General features: G+C 64.3%; 2 protein-coding genes across 3 annotated transcripts; one reads left to right on the top strand and one right to left on the bottom strand.

Moving 5' to 3' along the window:
- Positions 1–108: 108 nt before the first annotated feature.
- Positions 109–7,138, bottom strand: CBARP (CACN subunit beta associated regulatory protein). Of its 2 annotated transcripts, XM_061151215.1 has the most exons (10): positions 6,879–7,138; positions 6,654–6,762; positions 6,425–6,564; positions 6,190–6,254; positions 5,698–5,842; positions 5,365–5,536; positions 4,969–5,106; positions 4,321–4,531; positions 2,939–3,122; positions 109–1,838 (listed from the first exon to the last, which is right to left on the bottom strand). In XM_061151215.1, exons 2-10 carry the CDS (start codon positions 6,753–6,755, stop codon positions 776–778), a joined length of 2,220 nt encoding a protein of 739 aa, XP_061007198.1. In that variant the 5' UTR covers positions 6,756–6,762; positions 6,879–7,138; the 3' UTR covers positions 109–775. The 2 variants fall into 2 exon arrangements, with proteins under 2 accessions (XP_061007198.1, XP_061007197.1); XM_061151214.1 differs by lacking the exon at positions 6,879–7,138 and having other exon boundaries at positions 6,654–6,810.
- A 4,308-nt stretch (positions 7,139–11,446) lies between these two features.
- Positions 11,447–13,678, top strand: ATP5F1D (ATP synthase F1 subunit delta). The gene is made up of 4 exons (XM_061151219.1): positions 11,447–11,711; positions 12,318–12,471; positions 12,952–13,040; positions 13,131–13,678. Exons 1-4 carry the CDS (start codon positions 11,571–11,573, stop codon positions 13,251–13,253), a joined length of 507 nt encoding a protein of 168 aa, XP_061007202.1. The 5' UTR covers positions 11,447–11,570; the 3' UTR covers positions 13,254–13,678.
- The last annotated feature ends 1,613 nt before the right edge of the window (positions 13,679–15,291 follow it).

The following is a 15,291-nucleotide window of genomic DNA, read 5'->3' on the forward strand; positions in this document are numbered from 1 at the left end:
CTCAAACACTGGTGAGTGCTGGCGGCTCTTTGGACGGAGCGGTTACAGGGCGTGCGGCCCGCTCAACATGCGGAGGGCGGGTGTGGGGTGCAGACACTGGGAAGGAGCGAGGTGGGAGGCGTGTGCAGGGCTGGGGGCGGCGGCAGCGGTTATTGCTCGGGGGTGTGTGTGGGGGTGCGGACTGCCGCGAGCACTCGCCGCGGTGAGGTAAACGGCTTCGAAGGGTTGGTGGCCGCGGCCTCGAGCTAACCTCCTAGCCAGGGACGGCTCAATCAAGAGATTGAGCTTTGACACCCTGCGGTCCCTGTGCATGTGTCTTGGCGCGAATTGCAGCGCGTGCGCATCGAGCAAATCTCGAGGCTTCATTGGTCTCTGGGAGAGGCGCTGTGCGCATGCGTGTTGCGCAGTTGGCCCGTATCACCCCGGCTGGCTGCAAGCCCTGTGCATGCGCTTTCCGTAGCTATGCGCCAGAGACGCGGCGCTGTGCGCTTGGCAACCCCCATCAACACCCCGAGGCCACAGTCTGGGGCCAAGGGAAGTTGAGTGTGGCCCTTGGGACCCCAAGGTGAGAATCCGCCACACTCCCTCTAGTCGACTCTACGAAGTGCCTGGAAGGGACTGTGCGTGCGCACGTTGGGGCGCCTGGGGAACCGCGCTCGTGCTCCAGGCCGGCGGTCCCAGCGCAGGCGTGCCGGGACGTCGCACCCCAGGTATGTCCGGCACCGGGGCCCCGCCGGTGCCGAATAAGCTGACGAGGTGGGCGCGGGGCGCAGGCTTAGACCGGGCTGTGGTCAGGGGACGTGGGCGCGGCCGTGGCCAAGGCAGGGGCCACGGCGACCGGCTGGGCCAGCCGCGGCGGAAAGAGCCTGTCGTCGAAGGTGGCCGCCAGCTTGTCCAGCAGCGCACCCGGGGTCCCGGCACACAGGCCGGACCCCGGGCATCCACCACCGGGCTCCTCCTCGATGACGGGGATGGAGGATGTGGCTGGGTCGTCGCCTGCTCTGCCGTCGGGCGGGCAGTCGACACTGTCTCCGCGGCGCAGGGGTGCGCGTGCGGGGCGGGGGGCACCAGATTGGGCTGTCGATGGGGTGGGGGGCGCAGCACGTGCTCCAGGGTCGCTGTGCTGCCGGCCCCGCTGCTGCCACTGTTTGCGTGCATGGGGGTGCGGGTGCGCGCGCGCCCTATGGCGCGCTGTGGCAGACGGGGCATCGTCGAAGTGCGGGTCGTGGCGTAGAAACTCGTGGAACAGCGCGTCTGTCTTCTCGTCGATGCTGTAGTCGCGGCGCGGGGCACGGCGAGGCCAGGCACGCGGGCTGCGGGGACGGACGGGTGTCTCTGGAGCGGAGCTCTCGAAGCTGCAGCCCACGGTGGCCTCACGGCCTGCACTCGTAAAGGAGGAGCGCTTCTCAGGCGCGCTGGGGGGCCCATCATCCCCCGCGCCGCGGCCTTCGATGCTGGCATAGCCGCTGTCCATCTGCAGCAGCTTGCGTGGTCCGCCTGTCTCTCCATCCGCCGGCCGCGGCATGGGTGTGGGCGGCGGCGAGGGCGGTGGAAAGGCGGGTGCGGCGCCCCCGGAGCCCGAGCCCGAGCTGTCGCCACTGCGCACCGAGTCACGGTCGTTGCCGCTGCTGCTGTGGTCTGAGGAGGCAGCCGCGTGCAGCTCGAGCGAGGCACGCAAACTCCAGATATCGCGGTAGATGGTCGGAGCCTGCTCGAGCCCCGCGTCTCGCTCTCCATCTGAGTCTTGTAGCTGTTCAGGCCCCGTGATGATGCCGCGCTCCAGGGGGGACTCAGGGCTCGCTCCTCCTGCGGCGCCCACCTCCTCAGCTGCCTCTAGCCTGCAAACCAGGCCGCAGTCAGGAGGCTGCATTAGGCCTCCTCCTTCCCCCAACTCCACGCCCCCTCCCCCACCCGCCTCCTGACCACCCTGCTTCTCGGTCCAGGAGGATGGGCACAGGTAGGAACCCTCCAGGCTTAGCCGGGCCGTGGAAGATGATGTTTCTGAGTGCTGCCTGTCCACTTTGGCCTGGATGCTCTTGGGTTAACCCGGAGCCGTCCTGGCGCCTGCCAGTTCAACCAGGGCCTTACAGGATGAGAGATGGGAGGGAGGTTCAAGAGGGAGGGGATATATGTATAATACATGTATCTATGGCTGACTTATGCCGATGTATGGCAGAAATCAACACGATATTGTAAAGCGATTATCTTTCAATTAAAAATTAATAAAATGTTAAAAGAAAATGTGACCAGGGCATCTGCTGGCAGTGCAGGGGGTTGGCCCCTCGCCCTGAAAGAGTTAAGGCTCTTCTCAGGAGATGCCTTCTTACTAAGAACTTCGTGTACCAAAGGGTTGCTGGGGTTGGATTGGATCAAGTGGAGTCCAACTGAGCCCGGACACCTGGCTGACCCCCCCCCCCAGGGGGCCACCTTAGCTCCCCCACCACAGATTGACAGGGACCCAGGAGGAAGATAGCACATAGAAAGTGTTGATCTCCCCAAACAGGAAGCACCCAGGACTAGGAAGCCTGCCCTGCTCCTGGGGTCCAGTTGTTCATCCTGCTGACAGAGTTTCCCGAGAGTTGCCCTTGGGCTGGGGGAGAGGGCAGCACCCCCAGAAGTGGTCACAACAGTTTCTGAGTAGCAGCTGTCCAGCCCCAGGAGCACCAGCAAGTGGGAGGTACCTTGGGTCCACAGCAGAGACCTTCACGCCCTAGGCTTCAGCAGGAAGCAGTGGGCCCCAGCCATCCCTCTACCCTTACCCATTCTCCCCCGCTTCCCTTCTCCGATCTGTGCTGGAGAGATGGCCCCAGTGAGGCAGCCTCCAGGAGACTGTGGAGCCAGAGGGACTCGACCGCCCATCCTCTGGGCCACCTATGGGGGATGGGATGGGGCAGGGGCCTACAGGTCCACCCCAGCACCTCTATCTACTGAAAAATACCTGCCGAGACTGGGGGGCGGGCTGGTGGGGCTGGCCAGAAAGGGGCAGGGGCTTGGGAAGACCATGGTGTCGCCCGCACTGGCAATATACTGGATGAAGTCCATGTGGGGGGCATCTCCTTCCTCCTGCTCCATGCTCTCGCTGGCCGCCCGCTGCCGCTGGAAGTGGTGTCGCTTGGGGGAGCCTGTGCAAAGGAAAACCGACCACTTGCCTAAGCCCTCCCAGCACCAGGCTCACTGCCCACATCTGAGCCAGGCCAGCAGACACCAGCCTGGGCCAGGTGAGTCTATCCCGCCCCATGGTGCAGCTGGGAAACCAAGGCACCGAGGACGGGAAGGCCAGGACCAAGAACCTGGCGGCCAGGGCGGGCATGAATGAAAGTGCCAAGGCAGCAAGCAGGTGTGACCAGAGCAAGGACTTTTCCTAGACATCAGGTAACAGACACGGCCTGGCTGAAGGCCAAAGGTAGGGCCAAGTAAGGGACAGGGAAGGGGGAGAGGTGATGCTCTCTCCTGCCAGCTCCAGATCCTGCCTCACTGGTGGGCCAGGGAGCCCGGGTGGTGGAGCCTCAGGGGTGGGGATGGTAGTAACCCAGCAGACAGGTTCTGCTGCTTCCTGCCTGCATTTGCTTATAATCACCTCTGGAATTACAGGCTCCATCTAGGCTCCCAGTGGGGCAGCAGGACAAGCCTTCCCCTCCCCTTCCCGGCCAGGAGCACTCAACCAGAAATCAGCCGTCCCTCGCCCCATGGTGCAGGAGCCTGGCTCCAACAAGGGGACTCGTGCTGTCCCTGGTCGCCTCACCCTGCCTCTCCTGGCACTGGGACCTGCCACCTCCACCACAGGGCAGTAGGTGCCCTAGCAGCCTCGCCCTGCTGAGCTCCAATGAGCAGCCTTGGTCCCAGGAGTTGGTGCCACACCCCACCACCGCCACCCCCCACCTGCATGGCCCTTGGGTTGAGGTTTAGAAGCCCTGTGTCCAGGGCTCCATGAGCAGGGGTCTGCAGCATCAAAGGCCCACCACCTGTGGTTGTAAATGAAGTTTTACTGGCACACAGCCATACTATTGTACATGCCATCTAGGAGTGCTCTCACTAGCACAGCAAACTGACAACAGTGCCAGAAACACGCTGTACGAGGCCTCACTGGAGCTCACTGTTGTCCGCTCCAGCTGGACAAGCCCTGGCTTTACTGGGGCACTGTGTGCAGCCCCAGGTTACCCTCCTGACCAGCTTGTGGGCCAGATGCCCACTGGTGAGCAGATGATGCTGGCCAGTCTGGGGTGGGGATGGGGGACCATCCCCCCCCACCCCGACGGTGCAGAGCCGGTTGCTGCTCCACATCTCCCTGGGCCTCACTCCCCACCAGGGGCTGCAGCTTACCTCTTGTGTCCAGACTGGATGCCCGCTGGCTGGGCTCCAGTTTCCATTTCTTGACCTTGAAGTAGGGGCTGGCCCCGTCCAGGCTAGCATGACGCCTCAGGCGGGTGAAGAACTGCAGGACGGGGCCTGCCCCAGAGCCTGGGCCCACATCCCCAGGCCCTGCTGCGGCCCCCTGCGCACCAGGCTTGGCGCTCCTGGCCCCAGTGTCCAGCTGTGAGAGGAGAGAGATGCTCTGAGACCCGCTGACCCCTCCCTGCTGCCCGAGTGCCTGCCTGGCTTGGGCCACTTGTCACTTCCTTGGAGTGCAGAGGAAGAGCAGAGAGCTGGGGCTCGTGGGGGCCACGCTAAACCAGGGGGCTGGGCCTCCCCCCACCCCCCAGACCCTGTCTGAGAGGTTCCCCAGGCACAGGCCAGCTGTGTCCTGCCCAGCCCAGAACAGGACAGGGTAGGGGATGTCCTGTCCCACAGCCTGGGATGGTCCTGACCATGCCCTCTCCTGCTGCTGGACAACCCTGGAGGAGGTGAGCCAGGTGCATATGTGCCCCGTGTATAACTGGCCCCTCTTCCTCCTGGGGAGGGGACCAGGTAGAGGCCCATAGGCTGACCCATGCTGGAGGAGGGGGCAGAGGACGTGGGGGGAGGCCTCACCGAGCTGCCTTCCCCGGAGTCACTGGAGGCCGAGGGGCTGATCCTGAAGTTGGCAGGGCCCACGGCCGAGTTGTAGGGGTCACCTGGCAGGGCGGAGCTAGGGCCCACGGAGCGGCCGGTGAGGGCCTTCCCCGGGGGCTGTGGGACAGAGCCAGGGGGGAGGAGGAAGCAGTGACAGGTCAAAGAGCACGGGTGGGTGAGGGGGTGTGCTGGACCCCCACCCACTGGACCTGGCCAGGCCCCACTTCCCACGCTGAGGTGAGGGGCACAGCTGGGGGAGGGTGTGGGTGGGCAAGGTGGTACCTGCTGGGTGGGGTGGGGTGGGGTGGGGTGGGGTGGGGTGGGGTGGGGTGGGGTCCCACCCCTGAGCTCCGGGCCAGCTGACACCTGACTCACCTGGAATATGGCAAGGCTGGCCTTGGGGGCAACTGTGGGGTGTGGTGTGGCAGTTGCACTGGCCTCGCCGGAGTCGCACTCATGAATGGTGACGATCTTGAGGGGCGGCAGGTGCAGGTGGGTGAGGCGGGCATTCTTCAGGTGGTGGAAGTCCCCCTCCGTCAGGGTGTACCTGCGCCCAGCACGCCTGCCTGTCACCTCGAGCGAGCGGGCCCCCACACACACACCCCAGTGCCCTCTCCAGCCCCACTGTCAGTCTGCCCACCAGGTGCTGGGGAGGGCGGGGGCGGCAAGGCGAGTTCCCAGGTTAGCCGCTGCACTGGCCCTCCTTACCGGCGGCCCTTGTCCTGCGCCTTCCTACTCTGCTCAAACAGGGCTGCTTCATTGAAGGACACCCGGCGGCCGGTGGAGCTGGTGGACAAGAAGCGCTGGGTCTCGGTGTCCTGACCCTCCGGATCCTCCCCCCTGAACTCAGGGTCTGCGAGGAGAGCCAAGAGAGGGTGGGCCACGAGTGGGCCGGCAGGCAGCTAGGGAGGGGAGTGGTTGGGAAGGGAGCACAGAGGGCCCGGCTAACCACCAGGGGCGGGGCAGGGTGGGAGGGTGGACGGGCACTCGTTCATCCGCTCACACACTCACTCACGCAGCACGCGCCTGTGAGCACCTACGCGTGGGCTTAAGGAAACAGAGATGAGTCGGAATCGAGCCGCGCCCAGTCTGGTGGGGGAGACAGACAGACACAGATGGTCAGGTGGCCCAAGGGGGGCGGCCGCGGAGTGGCCAGGTGGGGGCAGACAGGCTGGGACAGGGCCTGGCAGAGCGCCTCACCTTGGGCAGGGTGGGCACCGTTGTCCAGGTAGGTGGTGGTGGTCTTCTCTGCTTCCTCTGGGGCTCTGGGGAGCGTAGTGAGAGAGCACGGTGGGCCTGTGGACCCAGACTGGCTGCCCTCCCTGGGGCCCCAACAGGGCTCCTGTCCACAGGCAGCATCCTGAGCTCACTGCACCTGTTCTTAGCGGGGCACTCATGCTGACCTGTCCCACTTCCCCTGGGGGGGTCTGCGCACCTGTGGAGGCGTCGGTGCACCTCCCAGCAGCGCCTGCAGAGCAGCAGTGCACCCGACAGCACCACGAGGGCACCCCCGACAAAGAGCGCCATCACCACCATCAGGAGCAGATAGTTGTCCAGGACCGGGTCGGGCTCTGCCTGCGGGGTCAGCAGGTCAGGGGTCAGGGCCAGTGGGCATGACCTCTAGCAGCCCTGCCCCACCCCCTCTCCCCCCATCCCTCACTCACTGTGGGGCGATCCGTGGCGTTGTCCCACGTCGTGGTCAGGGCGACCGTGGCGGTGGTGGTGGCGGCGGCGGCGGCCGTAGCCATGGTGGCCGTGGGCTGCATGTTGAGGCTAGGAGGAGGGGTGGGGCGCGGAGGCAGGGCCTGCTCAGCTCCAGCTCCCGCATCCCCCCTCCTGCCTGCCTTCCCGGGAGCGGGAGCAGGGGCCCACACAGGGCGGTGACTCACAGAGTGGTGGTAGTGGGGGAGCCCCGAGGCAGCCCCCACCGGCTCGGATCAGACCTCCATGTCCCCCCTTCTTTGAAAAAGAGGAGGCGCGTGCGTATCAACAACCAGCTTCCCCAGCCGGTGGGGCCGGCCCGGCAAGGTGGCGCGGGCTGGGAGTCCTGCCCAGGAAAGGGGAAACTGAGACCTGAATCAGCTCACTACCTACCGCCAGACCCCAGGGGTCTGGCCTGCCCCATCCGGGGAGCCTCGGCCCCAGGAGACGGTTTCCAAAATAGCGGGTACTCAAGACCATCCGCAGGGCTGTCTAGCCAGGGGAGGGGACGGAGATGCCGAGCCCCGGGACCCCCAGGTCACGACTCCAGGAGGTTCAGGACTCACTCCGCCCAGCGCTAGTGGGAGTGACAAGGCCAAAGGAGGCGCATCTGTTCCCAACCCTCAAGAATCTGGTTCCCATGGTGACTGAGCTAGCAGGCCGAGCTGGGGGGGGGGGGGGAGGCGGGTTGCCAGGGAGCATTGGGGAGGGGAGGGGGCGCGGGGGAGGGAGGCCTCCTACTGGGGCGGCCGGAGCCAGCCCCGGGCGGCAAGATGGCTGCTGCCGCCGCCGCCCGCCGGTGCCGGCCGCCCGCGTGCCCCCGCCGCACCCCCTCGCTGCCGGAGCCGGCCGGCTCCACGTCTGCCTGACGCTTGGGGCGCCGAGACAGGAAGGGTCTCAGATCTCAGCAGAGGGACTGCCTAGACGTTGCACCTGACCGCCCTCCCCAACACGCCCTCCGGATGGGATAGACCGGCGGCCACACTCTGGAATGTCAGGGAACGGAGTCTGGGGCAAGGATGACCAGCAGCTCTGACTGGGCACTGCGCGCGGCCCCTGCCCACAGGAATGGGAGAGACTGTGCACAGGTTCCAGCGCCCCCAATCCATCGGGGTTTTCACCCTACTGGACGCGAGGACCGGGGAGACCGAGGCCCATTGCAGGGGAGGGGCCTGGCAAAAGCCAGGTGTCCTCGACACTTCGGGTCAGAGGCTGGTCGCGGCTCCCCTGCATCCATGGGGGAGAGGGCCCCTCTATGTAGGTCGGGAAATGAGTTCAGGCTAGAGGGGGAGGTAGCAAAGGCACAGGGACGTTGACAGGAGACCAGGAAAGACAGTAGGAGGCCAAGGGGGAAGGGAGGTGGGCTTCTAGGGGGCAGTCGGGGACGTGAACCTAGGGCGGAGGTTGGCCACAGGCCACCCTTAAGTCCCGCGGGGCCTCGGCTCCGGATCGGGCTCGCCACTGCGCCCACCCCCGCGTCCCCAACCGGCCCCGGAGATGGGGATGGCAAGAAGTGAGATGCAGATAACCGACTTCGGGCATGTCTCAACCTCGGGCTAAGCCACGGGGCGGAAATGCCACGACTCTGGCCGAATTTCTCAAGGGGAAACAGGCTGGGAAGGGCGTGGGCGAGGGTCCCTATGCCGGGCGCCGAAGTCCGGGTGCAGAGCGCCGCAGGTTGGCCCCCACGCCGGCCACGGCTCCTCTGCTCGCAGCCTCCGGCCTCGCCGCCTCGCGGACAAGGGCCGGAGATCTCTAGCCAGAGCTAGCCGTGCGGCCTCGCCCTGCCCCCCGCCCGACCCGGTGCAACCCCAGGCCCGCGCGCGCCTACCTCAGCGCCGGGGTGCGCGGCCCATGGGCGGCGGGCAGGCGGCTGCGCAGCGCTCCCGGCTGGCTCCGGCGCCCGGTAGCCGCGGTAGCGGGAGGAGAATTTATGAATGGAGAGCGCGGCGCGCGGGGGAGGTAGGCGCGAGAGGAGGGGCTGCACACGTGATCGCGTTGGCGGCTAGCCAGCTCCGACCCGCTCGGTACTGCCGGGAGCCGCCCGGTCCCCGGCCGGTCGCCCCCACCGCTCTCGCCACCGCGTCTCGCTTGCTTGCTCCGCGCCGGCCGCCGCCTCTCCTTCCCTTCCGGAGGGGGCGGGAGGCGGAGCCTACGCTCCCGGGCGCCCCCTCCCCACGCGGAGCCGCCCTCTCCAGAGGCAGCTGAATCTCCGTACCAGGTCCACGGCGCACGATTCCTCGACCCTTCCCGTGGATCCCAGGGGACGGGGGAACCAAAGGGGTGTTGGTCCTGGGGCGCACGACTCCCCGCAGCCCAGTGTCCTGGGGGTGCACAGACTCCCCGTCGATGGCTTTCCCAATTGGGGAGCCTATTGGGTGCACAGCCAGGGAGCTCTGGGGCACGTGTCCATCTTTCTTCCCTTGTGTGGGCTGCACTGTCAGGGTCGCCTTGTTAAGACTGGCAGAGATAATGGAACCCAACCTATTGTGAGTGCCACCAAACAGGACTACCCTGCTGAAACTCCATGTCAAGTCAGCCCCAAAGCTGTTCTTTCTCAGACAACTATGCATCCTCCCTCTAGATGCTAAGGTCATCAAGCTACCACCAGCGTGGCTGGGGTCCCATCCCAGTTTGCCGGGCCTTGTGTTCAACACAGCTCAGTGGCTCTGCTTTCCTGTGCAGTGAGAGTGGAAGGACCATTCCAACCCCAGGGCCTTTGTACCTGCAGCTGCCACACCTGAACGGCCTGCTCCCTGCCTTGCTTCCTTCAGCTCTTACTCTCACCCCATGTTCCCATGCCCTGCTACACTTGGCTTCTCTTCGAGGCCCTGCGTGTCGTTGCCTGCTGCTTGTTCCTGTGTGTTGTGTCCCTGCTCACCTCTGCCTCTTGACCTCCCAGAGCAGGAGTTCAGTTGCATTGGGTCCCTGAGCATATCCCTGGGGGGAGTACAGTGGAGGGAACATGAGTGTTAAGTGGATGAAAAGGGGACACTGCCAATGGAGGACAAGGAGCAGTCAGGGGGACAACTACCCAGGAAGGCTGGCTCTGGGCACGTGTGAAATGCATGTGCAAAGTCCTTGAGGTCCCAGAGTGTGTGGGCTGAAGATGAACATGCCAGAGGAACAGGGGGAAGCCAGTTTGTGGTTCCCAGGATGGGAGTGATATTGTCCCTCTTGGCTGTGCGTGGACGAGGCACTGTGATGAGGCCAGGAAGGAGCGGGGGGGGGGGGGGGGCCATCCAAGCCAGCAATGGCTGCAGTGGCAGAGCTGGGTGGAGGACCCTTGTTGACCGGTCCAGCAGAGAATTCCAGGATAACCCCAGGTTTGGGACCTGGATAACAGGTAGCCCCGTCCCCTTGGCTACCCTGGAAGGGGAATTAGAGACCAGTCCAGTAGATTGGTTTGAGGCGCGGATTAGAATAGGCCTCCATTCCAGTAGGATCCAGGGCTCCGAGAGGCGGCGTGGACAGGACGCACCCCTAAGAAATGGGAGTACAGCTTCCCTCTGCAAACATCCAACTAGAGCTAGGATGCCCAACGCATAGGGACCGACTCCCTAGGAGCCCTTAACAGCGCTGTGGTAGAGGGTCTGGCGGGGGTCTGGGCCCCAGGCCTCGGGCCTCCCTGGTGTGGGAGCCTCTTTTGGACACAGCACCTGCGCAGCCACGGGCCCAGGTGTGACACCTCTCCCTGGCGCTCTGCATCCGTCCACTCCTCAGCCAAGGCCCTTCCGATGTTAAGTCCCAGCCCCGCGGAGCCCGACTTCGCATTTTCCCGGAGCCCAAGGTGGGGGCTAGGACCCAACCCCTGGAGAGGACCTGCCGGAGCGCGGGGGCGGCGCGGTGACGTCAGCGCCGCGAGCGAGGCGGCGCGGGCCGCGGTGACGGCAGCGCAGCCCTGGGCCGCCCGCGCGCACGCGCCCCTGCGTCAGCAGCGCGCGGGGGCGGTGGCCGGGCGGGGCCGAGGGGAGCGCACCTCTGGGCGCAGTGCGCCCTCTGCCGGCACCCTTAGGGTTACAGCCAAGAGGTTCCTGCTGGACGCTTGCAGGAACTGAATACTCTTCTACCTGGGATGCCGTCCCCGGTTCGCCGCCTGCACCTCCCACAGTCACAGCCTGTTCTATTCGGCCCTCGCCCCTTTGTTATTTTTATGTATTTGTTATCTCCTTTTTTAAAAAAAAAAATTGTTACTTCGTAATGTACTGCACAACTTATAAACTGTGTTGCGCGCGTGCTAAGTCTCTTCAGTCGAGTCCGACTCTTTACGACCCTATCGACTGTAGTCCACCAGGTTCCTCTGTCCACGGGATTCTCTTGGCAAGAATACTGGGACGGGTTGCCATGCCCTCCTCCAGAGAATCTTCCCCACCGAAAGGTCGAACTCGCGTCTCCTGCATTGGCAGGCAGGTTCTTTACCACTATTGCCACCTCGGGCGCTCTTATATTACGTTAATGTCTATTAAACGCCCCCACCACCCCAAACTAGAGCAGAAATCTCGCTATTTCCTTGATGTCTCCCCAGCGCCTGACATCCAACGAGCGTCCCCCAAATCTTGAATTAAGTGTTTCCGTAACTTCTCCGTGCAGGCTTCTGGTCCTCAGGGTGCAGAGTCGTGTAACCGATCTCCCTCAAGGTACCACAGGGCTAGGAGCGCTCACCGGAAGGAAACTACAATCCCCAGCATGCCACGCGCCCAGGTGGTGCTTCGTCTTCTGCATCGCGCGCAGCGCGCCGGGAGTCGTAGTTCGCGCGTGCGCTCTCGCCGGGATCCTGCTCCCAGAAGTCCTCTCGCGTCGTCCTCCTCGCCCTCCAGGCCGCTCGTGTTTAACAGGAGTCAACTCGCCTCAGCGTTGCCTTCCGCTGTCCGCCAGCCATCATGCTGCCCGCCGCGTTGCTCCGCCGTCCGGGTTTGGGCCGCCTCGTACGCCAGGTCCGCGCCTACGCCGAGGCCGCCGCTGCTCAGGCCCCTGCGGCGGGTCCGGGACAGATGTCCTTCACCTTTGCCTCACCCACGCAGGTTCGGACGTCCGCGGTGCTCGGGACCCCATTCTGGACCCCTCCCCCATGTGGCCCAGGATCCGAGCCCCCAGTCCTCAGGTCGGCGACTCTCACTCCAGACCCGCGCCCCTCCTCCGTGTGATCCGGGATGCGAACTCCCAACCCTCAGGTCGGGGACCCGCGTTCCAGACCCTCGCCCTTCCTCTTTGTGGTCCGGGATCCCATCCCCCAACCTTCAGGTCGGAGACCACCTCCATGCCGGACCTGTGGTCTGGGATCCGAGCCCCCAGTTCTCGGGTCGCCTGCCCTCAGCCCCTATTTCGACATGTACCCGTCTTCGCGGGGTTCACAACCTGAGCCCCTCGGCCCTTCTGCAGAATTCAGTGTGTCCTCCCTGGCGGCTCGCTGGTGGTGCTTTAACCGGATCTGCTTCCGCGAAGGCTAGGGTGTCGATTTCGTCCTCAAGTAGAGGAAGGTGCTGCACCCCTCTGAAACATTGGCCGCAGCGGACCCGCCTGTGCCCCCCACCCCCACCCCCAGCTGTCAGTCCTGTTCTAGCTATTTAACTACAGAGGACACCGAGGGACTAGCCTTAGGTGACCCTTTCTTCACGTGTGTTCTCTAGGTGTTCTTCAACGGCGCCAACGTCCGCCAGGTGGACGTGCCCACGCAGACCGGCGCCTTCGGCATCCTTGCAGCCCATGTGCCCACATTGCAGGTCCTGCGGCCAGGCCTGGTTGTGGTCCACGCTGAGGATGGCACCACCTCCAAATACTTCGGTGAGTCGAGTGGGCACACAGAGAGTAGGGGACGTTCGTCTCAGCCGACTGTTTTCAGTCCAGTTTTCAGCTGGCAGCTTGAGAAAGGGCGCCAGGGACATAGACCGCCCCCATACCGGCAGTGGTCTAATTGTGGTTTGGGAGGTAACCGCTCAGCAGTTGGGACTGACAGACTGGGGAAAGAGATCTAAGAGTGCTGCCTGGCAGGGGCCTTTTGGAGAAGGGGTCCTTGGTTCTGTAAAGGTCTTCCACAGCATGGCTCCTGTCCAGCACTGGAATTCAGCTGGGGATCACCCCAAACTTAGCTGCTGGGCAAAGAGCAGGGTCTCTGTCTCCATGTCCAACCCCCAGTGGATGCACTTGGTGGCCACCTGTCCACTTGTGTGTTGGGGCCTTTGAACCCTGGAGCCAGGTTGTAGGGTCAGCCTCCCAGCCTCACAGGGGCTATGGGGCTAACTCTCAAGCTCCCTCTTCATGCAGTGAGTAGTGGCTCTGTCACAGTGAATGCTGACTCCTCCGTGCAGTTACTGGCTGAGGAAGCCGTCACCTTGGACATGCTGGATCTGGGGGTGAGTGTCCCAGGGGAAGCTGGGGTTTGGTGGGAACAGATGCCGGGCTGAGGTCCCTGCTCAGCCCTCACCCACCCCCACCCTCTGCAGGCAGCCAAAGCGAACCTGGAGAAGGCACAGTCGGAGCTGTTGGGGGCAGCAGACGAGGCCACTCGGGCTGAGATCCAAATCCGCATCGAGGCCAACGAGGCCTTGGTGAAGGCTCTGGAGTAGGCGGTGCCTGCCTCACACTGGTCCAGCCGGGAGACCAGGCCGGAGCTGGGCAAGGGTGGCCTGGCATGAAGACCCAGCTCCCTGTGGGTGCAGGCTGACAGGGAGCGGGCCTGCGGGGAGCTGTCCTGTTAAAAAGCCACTAGGGGACAGCACAGTGCCAGTTTCTGCCCAGAGCGCCTCTTGGGGCCCTGCCCCTTTATGCTAAATAAACCCAGGGAAACAACCCAGCTCTGGCAGGTCGGTGGTTGGGGGCAGGCTGGGACACTTGCCCTGCCCGCAGGGAATGCTGTCCCCCTGGGGGGGTCTCCTGCCATCTGCACCACCACTCTGCCCCTGCAGTGTCTGCTGCAGAGACTGTTGCTCCTAGCCACCGCCAGCAGACAGCCTGCCCCCTGCCCAGCCCATATTAAAGACCTGGGATTCAACTTGTGTACGCTGATTTTATCCTGCTTGGTGGTGGGCTCCGGATCCAGCCCAGCGTCTCGCTGGCTTCCTGTGTCTGCCCACTAAGGTGGGGTGCTGAACGCCAGCTTCAGCTTTCCTGGGGCCGCAGGCTGTGTCCTGAAACGTTCTGAGTGTCTGCAGTAAGCTGGGGGAGGTAGCGGCACTGCTAGTAAAACCAGGCTGGGTTCTGTCCTTCACCCCGAGAGGGTGGGGACAGGCAAAGGTCACCAAGCTGGGTCTGAGGATGGTGGGCAGGGGTGTGGTTTGCCACTTGTGGGCTGGGCCTGGGCTGCCCAGCGGACAGCAGGGCTCCACCAGGTTCCAGACTGTGCCGTGTGCCTCGCAGGCGCCCCGCCCTAGCTGCACTGGGAAGGGGCCGGCTCTGCCTGCTCCCACGAAGGCCCCGCCCTGTGTTCTCCTGGCCTGTGGGTGGCCCCAGCTGGCTGGGTGCCCAGTCCCTGGTGGTGTTGGCACCTCCGTGGCACCCCGGCCCCTGGAATGGCCCCGGATGGGTGGGGTGGTTGGGCGGGGGCAGTCCTGGCACCTGGAAGCTTCAGTGCTGTCCCACCTCCTTCAGCCAGTCACTCCATGTTTTGCAACTGAGGGGTGTTCCTAGAGCTGGCTTCAGGTGGCTGGCAGGAGTTGCCTTGCCCCCTTCCTGGCCCTGGGTCTGAGCAGAGCTGGCGGGATTCCAGGGGAGTGAATGTGTGGGAGAGCTTGGGCCTCCCTGTGTGTCACTGGCAGCTAGAAGGTGACAGGCCACTCCAGGGCTCTTCATTGGTACGGATGGGCTGTTTGGTCTTGTGTCATGGTCCCGTGCAAATGACTGTCCCACGGCTGTTTCTGAGGCTTGATGTCCTGGGAGCTGCCATGCCAGCTTGCAGGTCTGAAGAGGGCGTTTGTCCGGGTGATCCTTCTGGGCAGGTGAAGGCCAAGTGGCCGGCCCCCACTTGCCCAGGAACCCCCAGCTCAGACAATGCTGGAACTGCTGTGGGGGCTCAGGTGCAGCCCTACCCCATCCCTGCCCCCCCCCCCCCCCCCCCCCCCCCCCCGGTTTAGGGCACAGGTCCTCCAGTTCCTGGCCAGCTCCTTATCTGGTCTATAAATAAGAGTGAGGACATGGCAGGGGGCCTGCAGAAGGAGACCATCGCCGACCACTGAAGCAGCAGCCCTGACACCAGGGAACCTGCCTCCGGCCCCTCGCCCCAAGGCCACATTCTGGGACTGGGATACAGCCGGGCCCTACAGCGCAGAGCAGGCCCCCTGAGGGATGGGCAATGCTTGGAGCCTGGCCTGGGGACCTCTGTGCTGATAGACTGCAGGGATGGCCAGCATAGGCCAGGTCCTGTCCTGGGGTCAGGGCACCCTGGGTGGGAGTGGGTGACAGGGCCAGGAACCAGGGACCATGACCCCCTACTGAGAGCGCAGGCTAGATGGTGCTCATCTCCTTCCTGGGAAGGCATGCCCTCATACCTAGAGTGTGCTTGCAACTTGGGACCAGCAGCCAGGTGAGAGGGGTCTTCTGAGAAGGAGAGCCTGAAGCAGGCTGATCTGGCAAATTTAATCAACTTGGATTTGCAAAGCCAGGCAGGGG

The sequence above is a fragment of the Dama dama genome, chromosome 9 (assembly GCF_033118175.1).
Source record: "Dama dama isolate Ldn47 chromosome 9, ASM3311817v1, whole genome shotgun sequence".
NCBI lineage: Eukaryota > Metazoa > Chordata > Mammalia > Artiodactyla > Cervidae > Dama > Dama dama.

Bases quoted from the DNA above. Each gene is read 5' to 3' on its own strand.
- CBARP (XM_061151215.1), bottom strand. From the start codon at position 6,755: ATGCAGCCCACGGCCACCATGGCTACGGCCGCCGCCGCCGCCACCACC. The intron at 6,565-6,653 runs GTGAGTGAGGGA...CTGACCCCGCAG, and splicing joins ACGCCACGGATCGCCCCACA to GCAGAGCCCGACCCGGTCCT. The intron at 3,123-4,320 runs GTAAGCTGCAGC...TCCTTTGCACAG, and splicing joins ATCCAGTCTGGACACAAGAG to GCTCCCCCAAGCGACACCAC.
- ATP5F1D (XM_061151219.1), top strand. From the start codon at position 11,571: ATGCTGCCCGCCGCGTTGCTCCGCCGTCCGGGTTTGGGCCGCCTCGTA. The intron at 12,472-12,951 runs GTGAGTCGAGTG...CTCTTCATGCAG, and splicing joins CACCACCTCCAAATACTTCG to TGAGTAGTGGCTCTGTCACA. The intron at 13,041-13,130 runs GTGAGTGTCCCA...CACCCTCTGCAG, and splicing joins TGGACATGCTGGATCTGGGG to GCAGCCAAAGCGAACCTGGA.